The 13,226-nt window shown below is 49.4% G+C and overlaps 1 protein-coding gene across 6 annotated transcripts in view; it reads left to right on the top strand.

Annotated features, from left to right (window-relative positions):
- Positions 1-13,226, top strand: part of PLXNA4 (plexin A4) — a 582,733-nt gene that overhangs the window by 361,368 nt on the left and 208,139 nt on the right. For all 6 annotated transcript variants that reach the window (XM_077807901.1, XM_077807900.1, XM_077807903.1 and 3 more), the window contains one exon: positions 8,519-8,619. In XM_077807901.1, coding sequence (XP_077664027.1) covers positions 8,519-8,619 — 101 coding nt within the window. The remainder of the gene's footprint in view (positions 1-8,518; positions 8,620-13,226) is intronic.

Genomic DNA, 13,226 nt, shown 5'->3' with positions numbered 1-13,226 from the left:
AACTGGGATAGGAAACAGCACCCTGCTTTTAGCGATGGCCCACTTTAGGCAGGAGCTTACCAGACAGGAGACCCGTGTTCTAATTCAGACTGTGCCACTGGCTTGCTGTGTGGCCTTGGTTACGTCTCTTTTTGTCTCTGAGCTTCAGTTTGCCTACCTGTAAAATGGGGCTAATGATGCTTGCCCACCTTTGTAAAGTGCGTTGAATTCCAAGGCTGAGGAAGAAGTTGTTCAACTGAGTGGATTATAGTCACATACTGAAGGAGGCCTGGACATGTTTGGGTTAGTGGTGGGTGAACTCAGACGTTTCAGATGTTTGGTTCATAGGGAAATCCAAAGGTTTGCATCTGTCCTACTGAGTCTCCCACGCACTGGAGGGGAACAAGCTGGTTCTTGAGAGTCCTTGTTCCTGCAGTGTCATAGGGAAGTGCTGTAAGGACAGTTTTTCTAGGGGCATCTGAACAGTTCTGCTTCCACCCACAACCAGGAAGTGCTGAGGCTCATGGGAAGGAACTATCTAATGTTGCTGAAATTATTCTGATTGTTTCCCCCAAAATCAGCTCACCTTTCAATCAGGGTTCCTTCCTGTTCCTCAGCCGTTTGCTCTGTGTACCAGACCAACATCTACGTACGCCATCAGCTCACACATCAGCTGCTTCCTGCAAACCCCAAACAATTACAGACAGGCTGGGGAGAAGGTGGGGATGGGAGAGGTGTGTTAATGTGAGGAGAGGGAAGGTGTGGATGCACTGGCAAGAAGATGGACCAGATAACTGAGGGAGGGGATGGAACTCCTCTTGAGGACATGGTGGAACAAGGTGACCTGGGGAGAGGGCGGAACATTGTAGCCATCATCATTAGCAGTAACACTCAGACTTTCCCTGGATGATTTAGCTTTTCACGCCTTTGACATTAGCCCTCAAGTGGTGCTGGACTTCAAAAAACCCAGCGCTTTGACATACATTCCATAGCTGGGCCCAATTAAATCTATATATAGTCTTTATAGAGCCTAGCTAACGATCTATCCCTCACTCGGCATGCACGCCTCAGTAACCGCACAGGAACCGGCGCTCATTAAGATTGGGCTTTCTCTCCTTTAATTGTGACACTAGGCTCTCCATTTTGAAGGCTTTTGAGTGCAGACATCTCACCAAATCTCATTTGTTTTACGAGTTGCAGCCTGCAATTATTTGAAACACTTAATTTGTGGCACCACGTGAGGCCAGATTCATCAGTAACCAGGCTGGGGATTTGGAGGGAGCTGAGGTGCATGGATCAGGAGTGGAGCTCAGGGACGGCATGAATTGCAAGTTGACCAAAGTTGGATGCTTGCAGGAAAGTTAAGGGGGAGAGGCCAGGATTGTTGCTGGTCCTGGGGGAAGCCTCTCTGAACCCTCCCTCCAGAGGCCTGAGCTAGTGGGGTGGGTTTTGTTTTTCCCTTGTGAATTCTCTGGCTTAGTTTAGAGAACCCAGTAGGCTTTTTCCTTCACCTTTATATTTTCCCCGTATGATCTCCCTCTGTCTATTGCTGGGAGTGTCACGGGCCGCACAGAGGAGAACCCACTCTCACAGATAGGGAGGAGAGTTGGAGATAACAAAGGAGGGAGGGACAGATCCTGGAGACGGAGATAGGCAGAAATGAATGTGTGACTTGAACAGGTAATTTACCTCGCCAGAGCCACGCAGCAGCCATATTGACCCCAAGCTTAATTATTGTGTCATATGTCCTTGGCAGCGACTGCTGCTTCCAATTAACTCACCTTAATTAAAGCCTCCAGTTTTCAACGTTCTGAGCATAGGAGAATAGATTTATTCTGTGCGGGAGCTTTACACTGAGAAGGAATAGTTTGGAGTGGCATTCGCATTGGCTGTGCTGGGAGAGGAGGGTGGTGTTCGCATTGGCTGTGCTGGGAGAGGAGGGTGGCGTTCGCATTGGCTGTGTTGGGAAAGGAGGGTGGTGTTCGCATTGGCTGTGCTGGGAAAGGACAGCTGCGTGCAGTTTGCAGTGCCATTCTCACACCCCAGCGTAGGTGAGATGTCATTTGCATGAGCTGTCTCAATGATGCGGGCTGGAATGGAACCCACGATCCATATCTAGCCCAGCCGGAGTGTCTTTTCTCAAACTGGTTTTACAATTATATAAATCAAAATTTACTCCTGATTCACACTGGTATACGGTAGAGATGGATCAGGCCCAGGGTTTGGTTTTCAGTTGGGTTCCTGATTTTCACACACCTTCCAGCAGGGATTACACACAGGAGTTGCAGAGACTTGCCTGAGGTCACAGGTTCAATGGCCCAAGCCAGATTGGCATCCCATCTCTCCCAGAGTCCCTTGCATTAACCACATCCTCAGAAGCTTTGTGAAGGGAGCACAAAACCTGGTTCTTGGGTGGTTTTTGTCTCAGCCTATTCAACAAACAGCATTAGCGTGAATGCTCTATTCAGGGCTTTGAAACGAAATCAGCCTCTCTTAATCTTGCTGCAGCTTTTGGGGGGCCAGCTGAGCCTTGAAAGATAGGAGCAGCATTCACAGAACCCACACAGCTTGACAGAGTCACGTTCAGTGTTTTGGAAATGTATCTTTTCACTATTGGGAAGGAAATTGGGTACTTAAGATGCCTTTTTGTACATTTAAATTGACTTAGTCTATCAGAATGAATAAATCCAGCTGCTGTATTAACAGCCAATTATAACAGCAGAGATGGAGCAATAATTCACATTTTGACCGGAATGGCAGCAGCTTTGCAAAAAGGAATGTGTATGTACTGAAATTATAAAAAAGTCAAATATGGAAGCCAGAAAACGAGAGCTGAGCACATACCAGGAGCCTTGTATAATGGCAGAATGGAGAGCCAAATTACTAACAGGATTAGCTGGTTACTGTCAACCAAATCCAAAACCTCAATCATTTTGTTTTAAATGACACCATGTAACTCCATTATACTAGAAAAAGATGAAAGATGTGGTTTTTGGAGGGAGCTGATCCTACTTACGGTTAATGTAAGGATTGGAATTCAGGTTTGCAGTTGATTTGTGAGGAAGTGGTTAGGACACTCAGTCATAGGCGCCGAGCACCCATGGAAAAATATTAGTGAGTGCTTAGCTTCCACCAGCAGCCAAGCTCCCTGCCCCCAGCACCCCACCGATCAACTCCTCCCCCTCCCTCCCAGTGCCTCCTGTACGCCGTGGAACAGCTGTTCAGTGGCGTGGAGGAGGCACTGGGAGGGAGGAGGAGGAACGGGGAAGGGGCGTGCTTGGGGGTAGGGGTGGGAAGAGGTGGGGCAGGGGAAGAGCGGGCATGGAAAGAGGTGGGGTGGGGTCTTGGGGGAAGGGGTGGAGTGGGGTTGGGTCCGGGGGCAGAGCGGTGGCAGGAAGAGGCAAGGTGGAGGTGGGGCTTTGGGAAGGGCTGGAGTGGGGGAAGGGCCAGGGGCAGAGCAGGGGTGGGAAGAAGCAGGGAAGGGTTGGAGGCTTGGAGGGAGGGGTGGAGTTGGGGCAAGCCTGAGGAGGAGGGTGGTGTGTGTTGAGCACCTGCCCCCCCCACCCAGGCCCGAGTAGAGAGGAAGTCGGCACCTATGCGCTCAGTTAGGACATGGAAGATTTAGGTTCAGCTCCTGGCTCTGCCACTGACTCCTTGTGTGACCCTAGGCAAATCACTCAGTTGTAGCCTCTGTTTCCCATATGTCAGATGGGGATAGCAATATGTCCTTTATCTGTCTTGTCTATGTTGATTGCAAGCTCTTTGAGGCCAGGACAGCCTCTTACTAAGTGTACCTTCTGACGAGTACAATGGGGCCTGATATTGGTTAGGCCTCTAGGCATAATAGTAATATAAATAATATCCCAGCTCGTGCTGTTCCACACCAGAGGTGCCTCAATGTTTGGAATCTCAGCTCTCCCCACCCTTCGTTAGGTGTGCCCCAGACACTCATCAAAATTGCACCTTGGTAGAAGATCACTCCTAAGAAGTGTCATCTGGAATGGCTTCAGTTTGTCAAAGGGGTGGAGTGGGAATCAAGGGTGCTGGAGTGGGGGGGGGGGCAGGGGCCATGGCACCATCACTCTAAAAAGGGGATAGCCCTCCACCTTTTTACTGGCTGTAAGGGTGGGAATGGGTGGTACAAAGGTGGGAGTGTGGGGAACGGGGGGAGCTTGGGGAGAAGAGGTCGTGCAAGGGCAGGGCCTGGTCATGAATGGGTGGTGTGAGGGCAGGGGCTTGGGGGGAAGGGCCATGGTTTGGGCACTGGTGGACCCCCACTTTTAAGGCGCTTCTGCTGCGCCTGGTGGGAATAAAAATCTGGTTTCAGAGATAGTTTTAGCCTTCAGAAAATGACTCAATTGAATGCCTCTGTCAGGAATGTGAGGAGAAGACGTGAGTACAGGGTTGTGTGGACTTTTCTTTTTCATACATCTTTGGGGCACCGTCAAAGGCTGATTGCTCCTAGAGGGCATGGACAGCTCTCGAAACTTTAGACTCACAGAGATGAGCTGAATTAATTACAGATTATGTTCCAGGGTAAAATATGAGCTCTGATGTTGCTTATTTGCTCAATGTTCCCTTCTCTTAAGCTGATGACCCCTTGGTGGCTTTCCTTTCAGTCACCACTCCTCTGTTTTTTGTAGTCTCTCCCTTTATTAATTAGAAGGTCTGACACTACAGCTCAAGACATTTATCAGCATGGTACAATTGTAATTAATCTCACAATAAAGCTGCTTGAGATGAATTCATACAGGACCCACTGTACCAGCAATAGCAGACATGGTAGGAGTGGTTATACTGGACACCGATCACTAGGGCCTACACCACGGAACATGGCACATGGTTTGGTGTGAGTTCATACTGCGTAGTTGTGTGTCTCGGAGGCATGAACACAAATATAATGTGTTGCTGTAGCACATACCCATGTCTCTCAAGTTCACCAGATGGGAAGCATGCAGTACAGGGCCAGGTATGTGATATCACCAGACTCCCTAGGTCCCGCTACTGCTCTCGTTGGATGGCTGAATGGCGCTCAGATACCACAGTAGTGGGCAACTATACAAAAACCTACATAGGCAGCTAATTTCTGTTACATCTTTGCAACAATTTGCCAATGAGGCCACCCGACCTGGCTAGTTACACCTGCTACTAGCACAGTCAGGCTTTTGCTTCTAGCTTGACGGAGCATTGCCTTTTCCCCAGAGCTCCCCTTTCATTCTAATGCTGTAGCCACAACTAGAGGTGAGTCTGGACCAGAACACCAGACTGGAACCCCATCCGATGATGGAGAAGTGCACATTCTGATCTAAACTTCACGGCTCAGACCTGTTTATATCAGACAGATGCAAACAGGGCTAGAGCCCTGTCAGACTTTGGGGAAATTGAGGTCTCTAATTAAAGTGGAAAATCAGATCAGAACCCTGTCTAACTTCAGCGTAGTTTGGATCTGGACCTGAACTTCATAGCTTAGGCCCACTTTTACTTACAAGTTTCTATCCTTCAAGGTGGATGAAGGTCAAATACATAATAAGTTGCTTTTGCATTTGGGAAGGACAGATTTACAGTCTTTAACCACTGAATTATGACCTACTTTTGCAAGTATTTTACTGGGTTAAGATCTAGGGATGGTCCAACCAGACCTGATAAAGGAAGAACCAACCCAACCCAGTTTTTAACAGAGGGTGATTAACCAGAGGAACACACTACCAAGGGAAGTCATAGAGTTTTCCTCTCTTGATGTCTTCAAATCAAAACTGGATGCCTTTCTGAGAGATAGGTGTAAGGACAGGTCTACCATACCAAGTTTGGTTGGCACATCTATGTTGGTCGTGGGTGTGAAAAAAACACACGCCCTGACTGACGTAGCGGTACCGGCAAACCACTCCATGTAGGTGCAGCTATACCAGTACAGGTTATGTCATTCAGGGAGGTGGTTTAACTATCCTGGCAAAAGAACTCCTTTTACGGAATAAAATGCATTAGGGGGCTCTGCTGGTAGAGCTGTATTGGCAAAACCTTTGAAGTGTAGATTATCCCCAAGTCCAACAAGTTATTGGGCTCAATACTGGAGTATCTGAGTGAAATTCTATATACAGGAGGTCAGCCTAGATGATCTAATGGTCTCTTATGACCATAAACTCTATAAATCTATGGACTCTCCACCCCATCCCCCCCATAGCATGCCCATAACCTCTTGAACCTTCCACCAAAACTTTTTGAAGGTGTGAAAAAGTTTGTGTCCTGTTTCCCCTGCGTTATTTCCCCTATTTCCTCTACCCCGTCGGTCTGTACTCATGACATTTCCATGGCCACTTTTGTAGGCCCAATCTTCTAGAGGTTTCTTTGAGCTTTTGACGTTTGCCCATAGTTATGTAAAAGTGCCCAGCTGCAGCAGCTAGTTTCTTTGGGAGATTTACCACAGGCAATGGTAAAATGGATGAATAAAATATGCCATGGGTCCATCTGAGGATTTCTGGGGAAAGTCCCGCCAGACCTATGAAATATGGATTTGAAACCTTTCCCCACAGACTGTGATGGTTTACAGGTAAAAAAACAGGTTCCAAACAAAACAAAGGATTTTCACAGATGTTGTGTAACCCTAGGATTTTGCTTGTGATGTTAAAAAAAAACCAACCTGTTCTTGTTTCATGCAAAGATACCATCAGAATGAATCTTAGTCTGACACTTCACAGTTCAAACCCACCTGCATGCTGTATCCTTTTAAAAAATTGTCCACAAGAACCAGATGTATTCTCTTGTTCTCTGTCACTAGCAGCTGTTCAGCAGTTTATTGTTGGCGGTTCTGAGTGGTGTTTCATCAGGGTAATACCATACTGTATTATCCGAAGGAATAAACTTGCCCTGCCATCATGGGCTGGTATGAAGGCACGGACGATTGACTGTGTATTATGGATCCACTCTGGAGCTCAGTCAGTGGGAAAGACACTCTCAGGTCATTGGGCACAAAATGTAGATTTTGGTTAAAAAAAGAAAGCCTAATAAAATGGAAATCTGTGGCCTGTTATACAGGAGGTCAGACTAAATGATCTGAGAGGTCCTTTCTAGCCTTAAACTCTATGACTCTATGAAGTGTTTTAATTAAAAAGAAAGAAAGAGAGTGAGGAATATGCAAAGATGCTTACTTGCTGTGGGATGGGTTAAAAACTCTTCTCTGCAGCCAGGCTCGCAACAGTCTCTTTCAGAACGCAGTGCCGGTAGTTCCAGCTCTCTCACTGCTTATGTCCTGTAGCCTTCTCTGGAGATTAGCACCTCTGCACACTGAGTAACAGGAGCCCAGCTGGCACCTTGGAGGCATGGATAAAGTCGTAACCCTCTTTACATTGTCTCGCCACTAGAGGGGGACAAAGAGACACTGTACCAATGTGTCAGCTGGCAACAGCATTGGGCTAGGATAGGAAACCCAGGAAGTGAAACTGTGTGTAAACAGAAAGCCCAACTGGAGCGAAATGCGGTGTATAAACAACCACTGGGAATGGTTGAAAATTATAGGAGGTTTTGAAATTCCTTCGGCTGCCCTAAGCTAAGGTGGTGTTGGAGGTGAAGTCCAGGGGGCTGAGGGCTAGAGGAATGATAGCTGCACATGGATGCACGTGGAAAATAAAATAGCTGGAGTTTCCAGAGGAAGAGATGGGCTTGTGGGTGATACCTGGTGTGCAATTTATTGGCCAAGAAAATATTCACCATGGAGTAAGTGTGGCAGAGAGGCCTGGAGACAGGAGAACAGGAGAGAGCTCTTAGAATGGAAGCACATGTAGGCTGTTATCCTAGGACTTGGGTTCCCATCCCTGCTCCACCCCAGATTTCCTGTGTGCCCTTGGTCAAGGCACTTAGGCTCGCTGTGCTTTAGTTCCCATCACTAAAATGGGGATAGTGGGACTGCACTAGCTCTCAGGGGTGTTGTGAGGATCAGATGCTGTGGTAAAGGGGGGCCATATAAGTCCCAGAGAGAGGTAGCTAGAGAGCTACTTTCAGAGCCTGTGTTACCAGTTCAGACCCTGCAGTTGCGATCTAGGGCATAAGCCGAAGGTGCGTTGATCTGATGAATTAGCAATTTAGCAATGTGTTCTAGAGCCGTGCTTTGCAAACAGGCTGTCTGCTGTGCTGAGCCCAGGCCTGTCCAAACAGAATTGTGTAACTGAAGCCATACAGCAGTATGTGTGGGGAGGGGAGGACGTTAGCCTGCATGTGGGTGTTTGTTTCAGTGTTGTGTGTGTGTGTGAGCAGGGGAGAGGGAGGTATGGGGCTGAATCTCCTGGTGTAACACCATTGATTGTAATAGGGTTATGCCAGGTTAGAATTCGGACCAACGTGTGTTACAAACAGCTGTATTCAGAGTCCGCACTGCAGCATTCCCTGCGTGGCTGGCCCAGGGAGCTCTGCACAGGTTCCCTTCTTAGAGGCTTGGCTCCAGGAGAAGATCGCTGCAGCAAGGAGCGTGAATGGCGTCACACCCTGCGCTCCAGAAAGAAACTGGGAGCAGTGTAGCAAGACTGAAATGTTCTCTCCCTTCCTCCCGCAGCTGACCAGAGTGCCCGTGGAATCGTGCGGGCAGTACAAGACCTGCAGCAATTGCCTGGGCTCCGGGGACCCCCACTGTGGCTGGTGTGTGCTCCACAACACGTAAGTACGGCCCGATGGCATTTCCCTCCGTCCAGCCCTGCCTCCCTTGCCCCAATGCGCTTTTCTCACTCTCTACCGGGGCACGCAGCAAAGCTGCAAATGGACAGGTCTTTCCCTGGCGGGGCACGAGACATCGCTCAAAATGTGACCTGAGCAGCTCAGTTGGGGCCTCGAAGACTGAGAGAGAGTGTCCTTGCTGAAGCAGTCGTCTTCCTTTCATTTAGAATGGTAAAGAAAATAATCACAGAGACAAGGCAGTCTGGGTTTCTCCCTTCTGAGTGCACATGTGAGTGGATAAGGAGGGGCTCAGCAAGACCCTGATCCAGAGTCCATTGAAATCAATGGAAAGGCTCCTGTTCACTCCACTGTGTTTTGAATCAGGCCCATTCGCTCTTACAGTTTCTTTTTGGGGGACAAATCCATTCCCTTCTCCAACGGATAGGGCAGCAGGACCAAGGCTGGGGCTGGACTTAGACACAAGTCTCAAATGCACTGTAGGGTCTGACTCTCCACTGCTTACATTGCTTTGGCCGCTGTTGATTTCAAGTGATTTACTCCTGCTTGAGAGGAGAATCAGGACCTCAGGATTTCATAGGCACACGGGGGAAAATTCAAAGGTAATGTGTAAAGGGGAACTGCCCCATCTCACCTCAGCGAGGTGTTAACTCTGAAACCTAGTGACAACGATGTAAATGTCAGCCAACTGTTTCAGTGCTGATAGTTTTAAGCAGATCCATCTTGCTGTTCTGGGACAGTGGGCAAAGTCTGAGCAGATAATGTCCACCCCATGTGGGTCCCAGTATCAGTGCCTGGGGGGAGTCTGCTCACTAAAATGGCACTGCAGGGAAGGAGGCCTACTCTGAAATACAGCCTTGCCAGGTGTCTCTAGAATGAATGCAGAGCTTCAGTTGAGGTGGCCTCAGGCCCTGCTGACTTTGCAGCACTTTGTATTGTTTTCCTTTGACCCTGAGGTTCCTCTCAATAATCTCAACACCCACCTGCAGAAAACCCTCTTCCAGTGCCAGAGCGAGCTGGGTCTCAGGCTTGTCGAGCTCAAGGCTGGGGCAAGCTGTGAATGGTGGGATAGCATCACATGCCAACGGCGCCCATGGCCTGGCAGCATGTCTGATCTTCATGGCCATATATAGACCAGCAGAGTGCCGCTGGGGGTGGTGGGGAGGGTGCTGTTAATAGCCTACTGATGCTTTGCTTGAGTCTCAGTGGTCTTCAGTAGGGAACGAGGCTCACTGCATAGTTATTCTTATGGGTCCATTCCCTCCCCTGTATTCACAGCCCTTTCCTTCAAGAGTCATGGCAAGCTGTCATCCAACAGAGGACAAGTATGACATAGAAATGCCCTTTGGAGGCCAGCAGCGCCACTCCTCCCTGTGGCTATCAGGGGTCGCTGGAGGGTGGAGTGAAATGAGCCCGCTGCTGGTAGCGTTGAGGGGGTTCATGTAAATCAGCCCACGGGTGGTTCGCACCCCATGAGCTGACCCCATCAATTCGTGAGGTGTGAAACCACCAAGGTTTGCTTGATTTCAGATCAGAGCCACATGGCCTGACTGGATATGCCCAAAACGAGGAGTCAGGCCCCGCCTTCGGAAGATCCTGAGCACACCTGGCCTGAGTCGGGGTTTGTAAACGTTACCCCAGCTATACCGAGCAAGCTGCATCTGGGGCCCTGCTAGTCCCTCTTGGTCTGAGAATGTGAGGCCAGCACTTGTATTCAACAGCCAGATTTGGTGTATTCTCCCTCTGCTCTTCTTCTCCCGGGCCTATCACCGTGATATCGAAGCATAGTGCTTTTCGCTACCGGTAAGCTAGCCAATGAAGGAGCTCACCTCTTCTGTATCAAGGACTTGGGTGGATTGCCATTATTGATTTGTTTATGTAGCATCTTTCACTGGAATCACAGTGCTTTATGTCAAATGACCCTCACGGGACAGAGGGATTGTCTGGCATGTGGGGCTGGTAATGAGCTAGGGGGCCTCTCACCTCTAAGTCATCAGTTCCATCCAGCATGTCCCCATAGTGACTAAATGCTGTTAGTGTCTGATTGGTGCTCGGTGGCTTGTATGAAATGAATCGGTGGCGCTCGGTTCATTTCCTAGCAGACAGGTGTTCACATCCCAACAAACAGCCTCCTTGCGTGCGCCGATTGGTCTCTTCGGTGGGGATCTCTGCAGAGCAGCCATGAACTCCGTGTCCAGCTCTGGAGATGGTTCCTCTGGGTTCAGGTTGAGGCATGTTGCGGGAATCAGCATAGGGGAAGCCTCTGCCAGCACTGAACCCTTTCTGTAGGCACAGAGGGGGTGTCAGGGCTGTCAAAGCACACTGAACCCCCCATGTGTGGGATCTGGCGCTGTGTGGCTGCTGATCACATGCCGCATATTCTGAGGGTGTGAGAAGTGACAGATCCTCCTACCCAAGTCTATAGGAACCCGAAGAACACTTCGGGGTGACTAAGTCACCCATCACTGCTGAGAACCCCACAGGTGGAGGAGTGAACCCAGCACCTCTAGGTCTAAAGCCTGAGCCTCTACTACTGGAGCTGAAGGACTCATTCTTTTATCAGAGAGCAGTAGTAGGCTGTTATCCTGTGTGGATCAGCCCCGGGTGGGTGGGGACACAGGTACGCTCGCCCAGTGCAGTGCATTAGTTTGATGATGGTGATCGTGATGTATGAAGCACACTGTGCCGCATCACCAAGGTGCCTGAGCTGTGGTACAAACATCATGAATACGTCACATATCCCCGCCTCTCCAAACCAAGAACCAAAGACTGCCGCCTCTGTACCGAGCGGGAATGGGGGTGCCCTGCCCAGGGTCTAGCATTAAAAAGCAGCTCAGACACTTTTCAGACAATCATTGGATGTCAGGCTTGGGGATGGAGATGCAGATAAGCCAGGGAGGGTATTTCCATTGCCTAGCTAAATCCCGTTCATTTATCTGCGAGGTGAAGGTGGAGTCCCTGAAAGGTGGGTGAAGTTAGAGCACAGACCCAAGTGTGCCTGACATCAGCCAGCTCATTTCTTCTATTTGAGGAAGCATGTAAATCTGGCCTGGTCTGGCCTGGAGAAGTAGGTGTCGCTACCCAACTGGCTCAGTGATCGGGATTCCAGATGCGTAGAAGAAACCATCACACCACAACATTAGCCGCTGATTGAACCACAGAAATACCAGATATTTCATCTCAGCCTATTGCTGCAGCCACCCAGGGTCAGTGGCAGGGATCAAGCAATCAATGCACCTAGCAATAAATCCCCGGAGAGAGAAAAGGGGCAGAGACAACTGCAGATTGCAGAGCAACTTGGTGCCAGGGAGCTAAAGAAAATGCTAGCCAGCGTATAGTAGGGAAGAGAGAACTGGATTCAATAGACTAGGAATCCCATGTGCAAACCTTGCCCCCCAACACCCTCCTTCTCCTCCTTTAAAGAGGAAGGATGGCCTTGTAGTTAATACACCGGCCAGCACAGCAGGATTCCTGGGTTCTGTTCCCAACTTTAGGACAGACACTCTGTGTGACCTGGGAGCTTGTTTCTTAACCTCTGCTTCCTCCTCTGTAAATGGGGTGGCCCTTTATTTACATGCCTTACGGTAGGGCCATGAGGGCTAATTCACTTTGGGTTTTGAGGTGCTCAAAAAGGAAAACATGTAAATCCTCCCTCTAAATTCCTTTCCTTCATCCTGCTTCCCAGGCGTGAGCTCCGCGCCAATGCTCCCCATGGCCTCTCCTGTCCTTGGGGGAAGCTGCTGTGTGCCTCGAACCCGAGTCCCACCTCGTTTCCCCCAGACTCCCTAAGAAAAGACAACAGTGCTGTGACCACTTCACCTTGCCTTGTTGTCCTGTTCCCTCCCTACCCCACCCCATTGTGTCCCGGGTCCACTCTCCAAACTCCAGAGCTCCTGTAATACGTCTGATCTGGTGGGGCTGGGTGAGCAAGTTTGGCACCAGTTAGAACCACCCAGCATGGCAAAGGACACTTCACCCTTAAACCAAACCTGGAGTGAACTAGGCACCTGGGGGGCTGAAAAGGTGCCGGTAATTCTTTGTCTTCTCTGTGATCTCTGTGTTTATTTTATTTTATTTGCCTGCCTCTGCCCCTCAAGCTGGGCTTGGAAGCAGAAGGGCCAAATCACGTGAGTCCAGGGCATTTCCAGCCAGGCAAGCAGCAGGCAGTGCCAGATATCCCTGTTCTCACACAACTTCCAGCTCCTATTCTGCAGAGTTAAGTTGTCCACCTGCCTAGGGTAGCAGCACCTGGGTGTTTGGGTCCTTATTGGCACTGGATCTTGGAACGCTGTAAAGTTCATTAATCAACCTTTCCTAGACTTGATGTATAATCAACGCCTCCATGCAAGATCTCCAGGAAAACCTGTCAGAACCACTGCCCATCACTAGTGTTAATACATCACCCTCTGTCCCCTTTCAGCCAAGGGGCTCAAACGCTTCATAAGCAGGAAGGAGTCCAGCCTCCTTTGAGGTAAAGTGATCCCTGTTTTACAGGTGGGGAAACTGAGGCACGGAGCAGGGCCGTGACTTGTCCATGCCCTCGCTGAAAGAGTAAGAATGGAACTCACAGCTCCAGACTGCCAGGCATGTGT

The sequence above is a fragment of the Eretmochelys imbricata genome, chromosome 1, assembly GCF_965152235.1.
Source record: "Eretmochelys imbricata isolate rEreImb1 chromosome 1, rEreImb1.hap1, whole genome shotgun sequence".
Taxonomy (NCBI): Eukaryota; Metazoa; Chordata; order Testudines; family Cheloniidae; genus Eretmochelys; species Eretmochelys imbricata.
The sequence above is the reverse complement of the archived record's forward strand: the minus strand, read 5'-3'. Positions and strand labels throughout refer to the sequence as shown.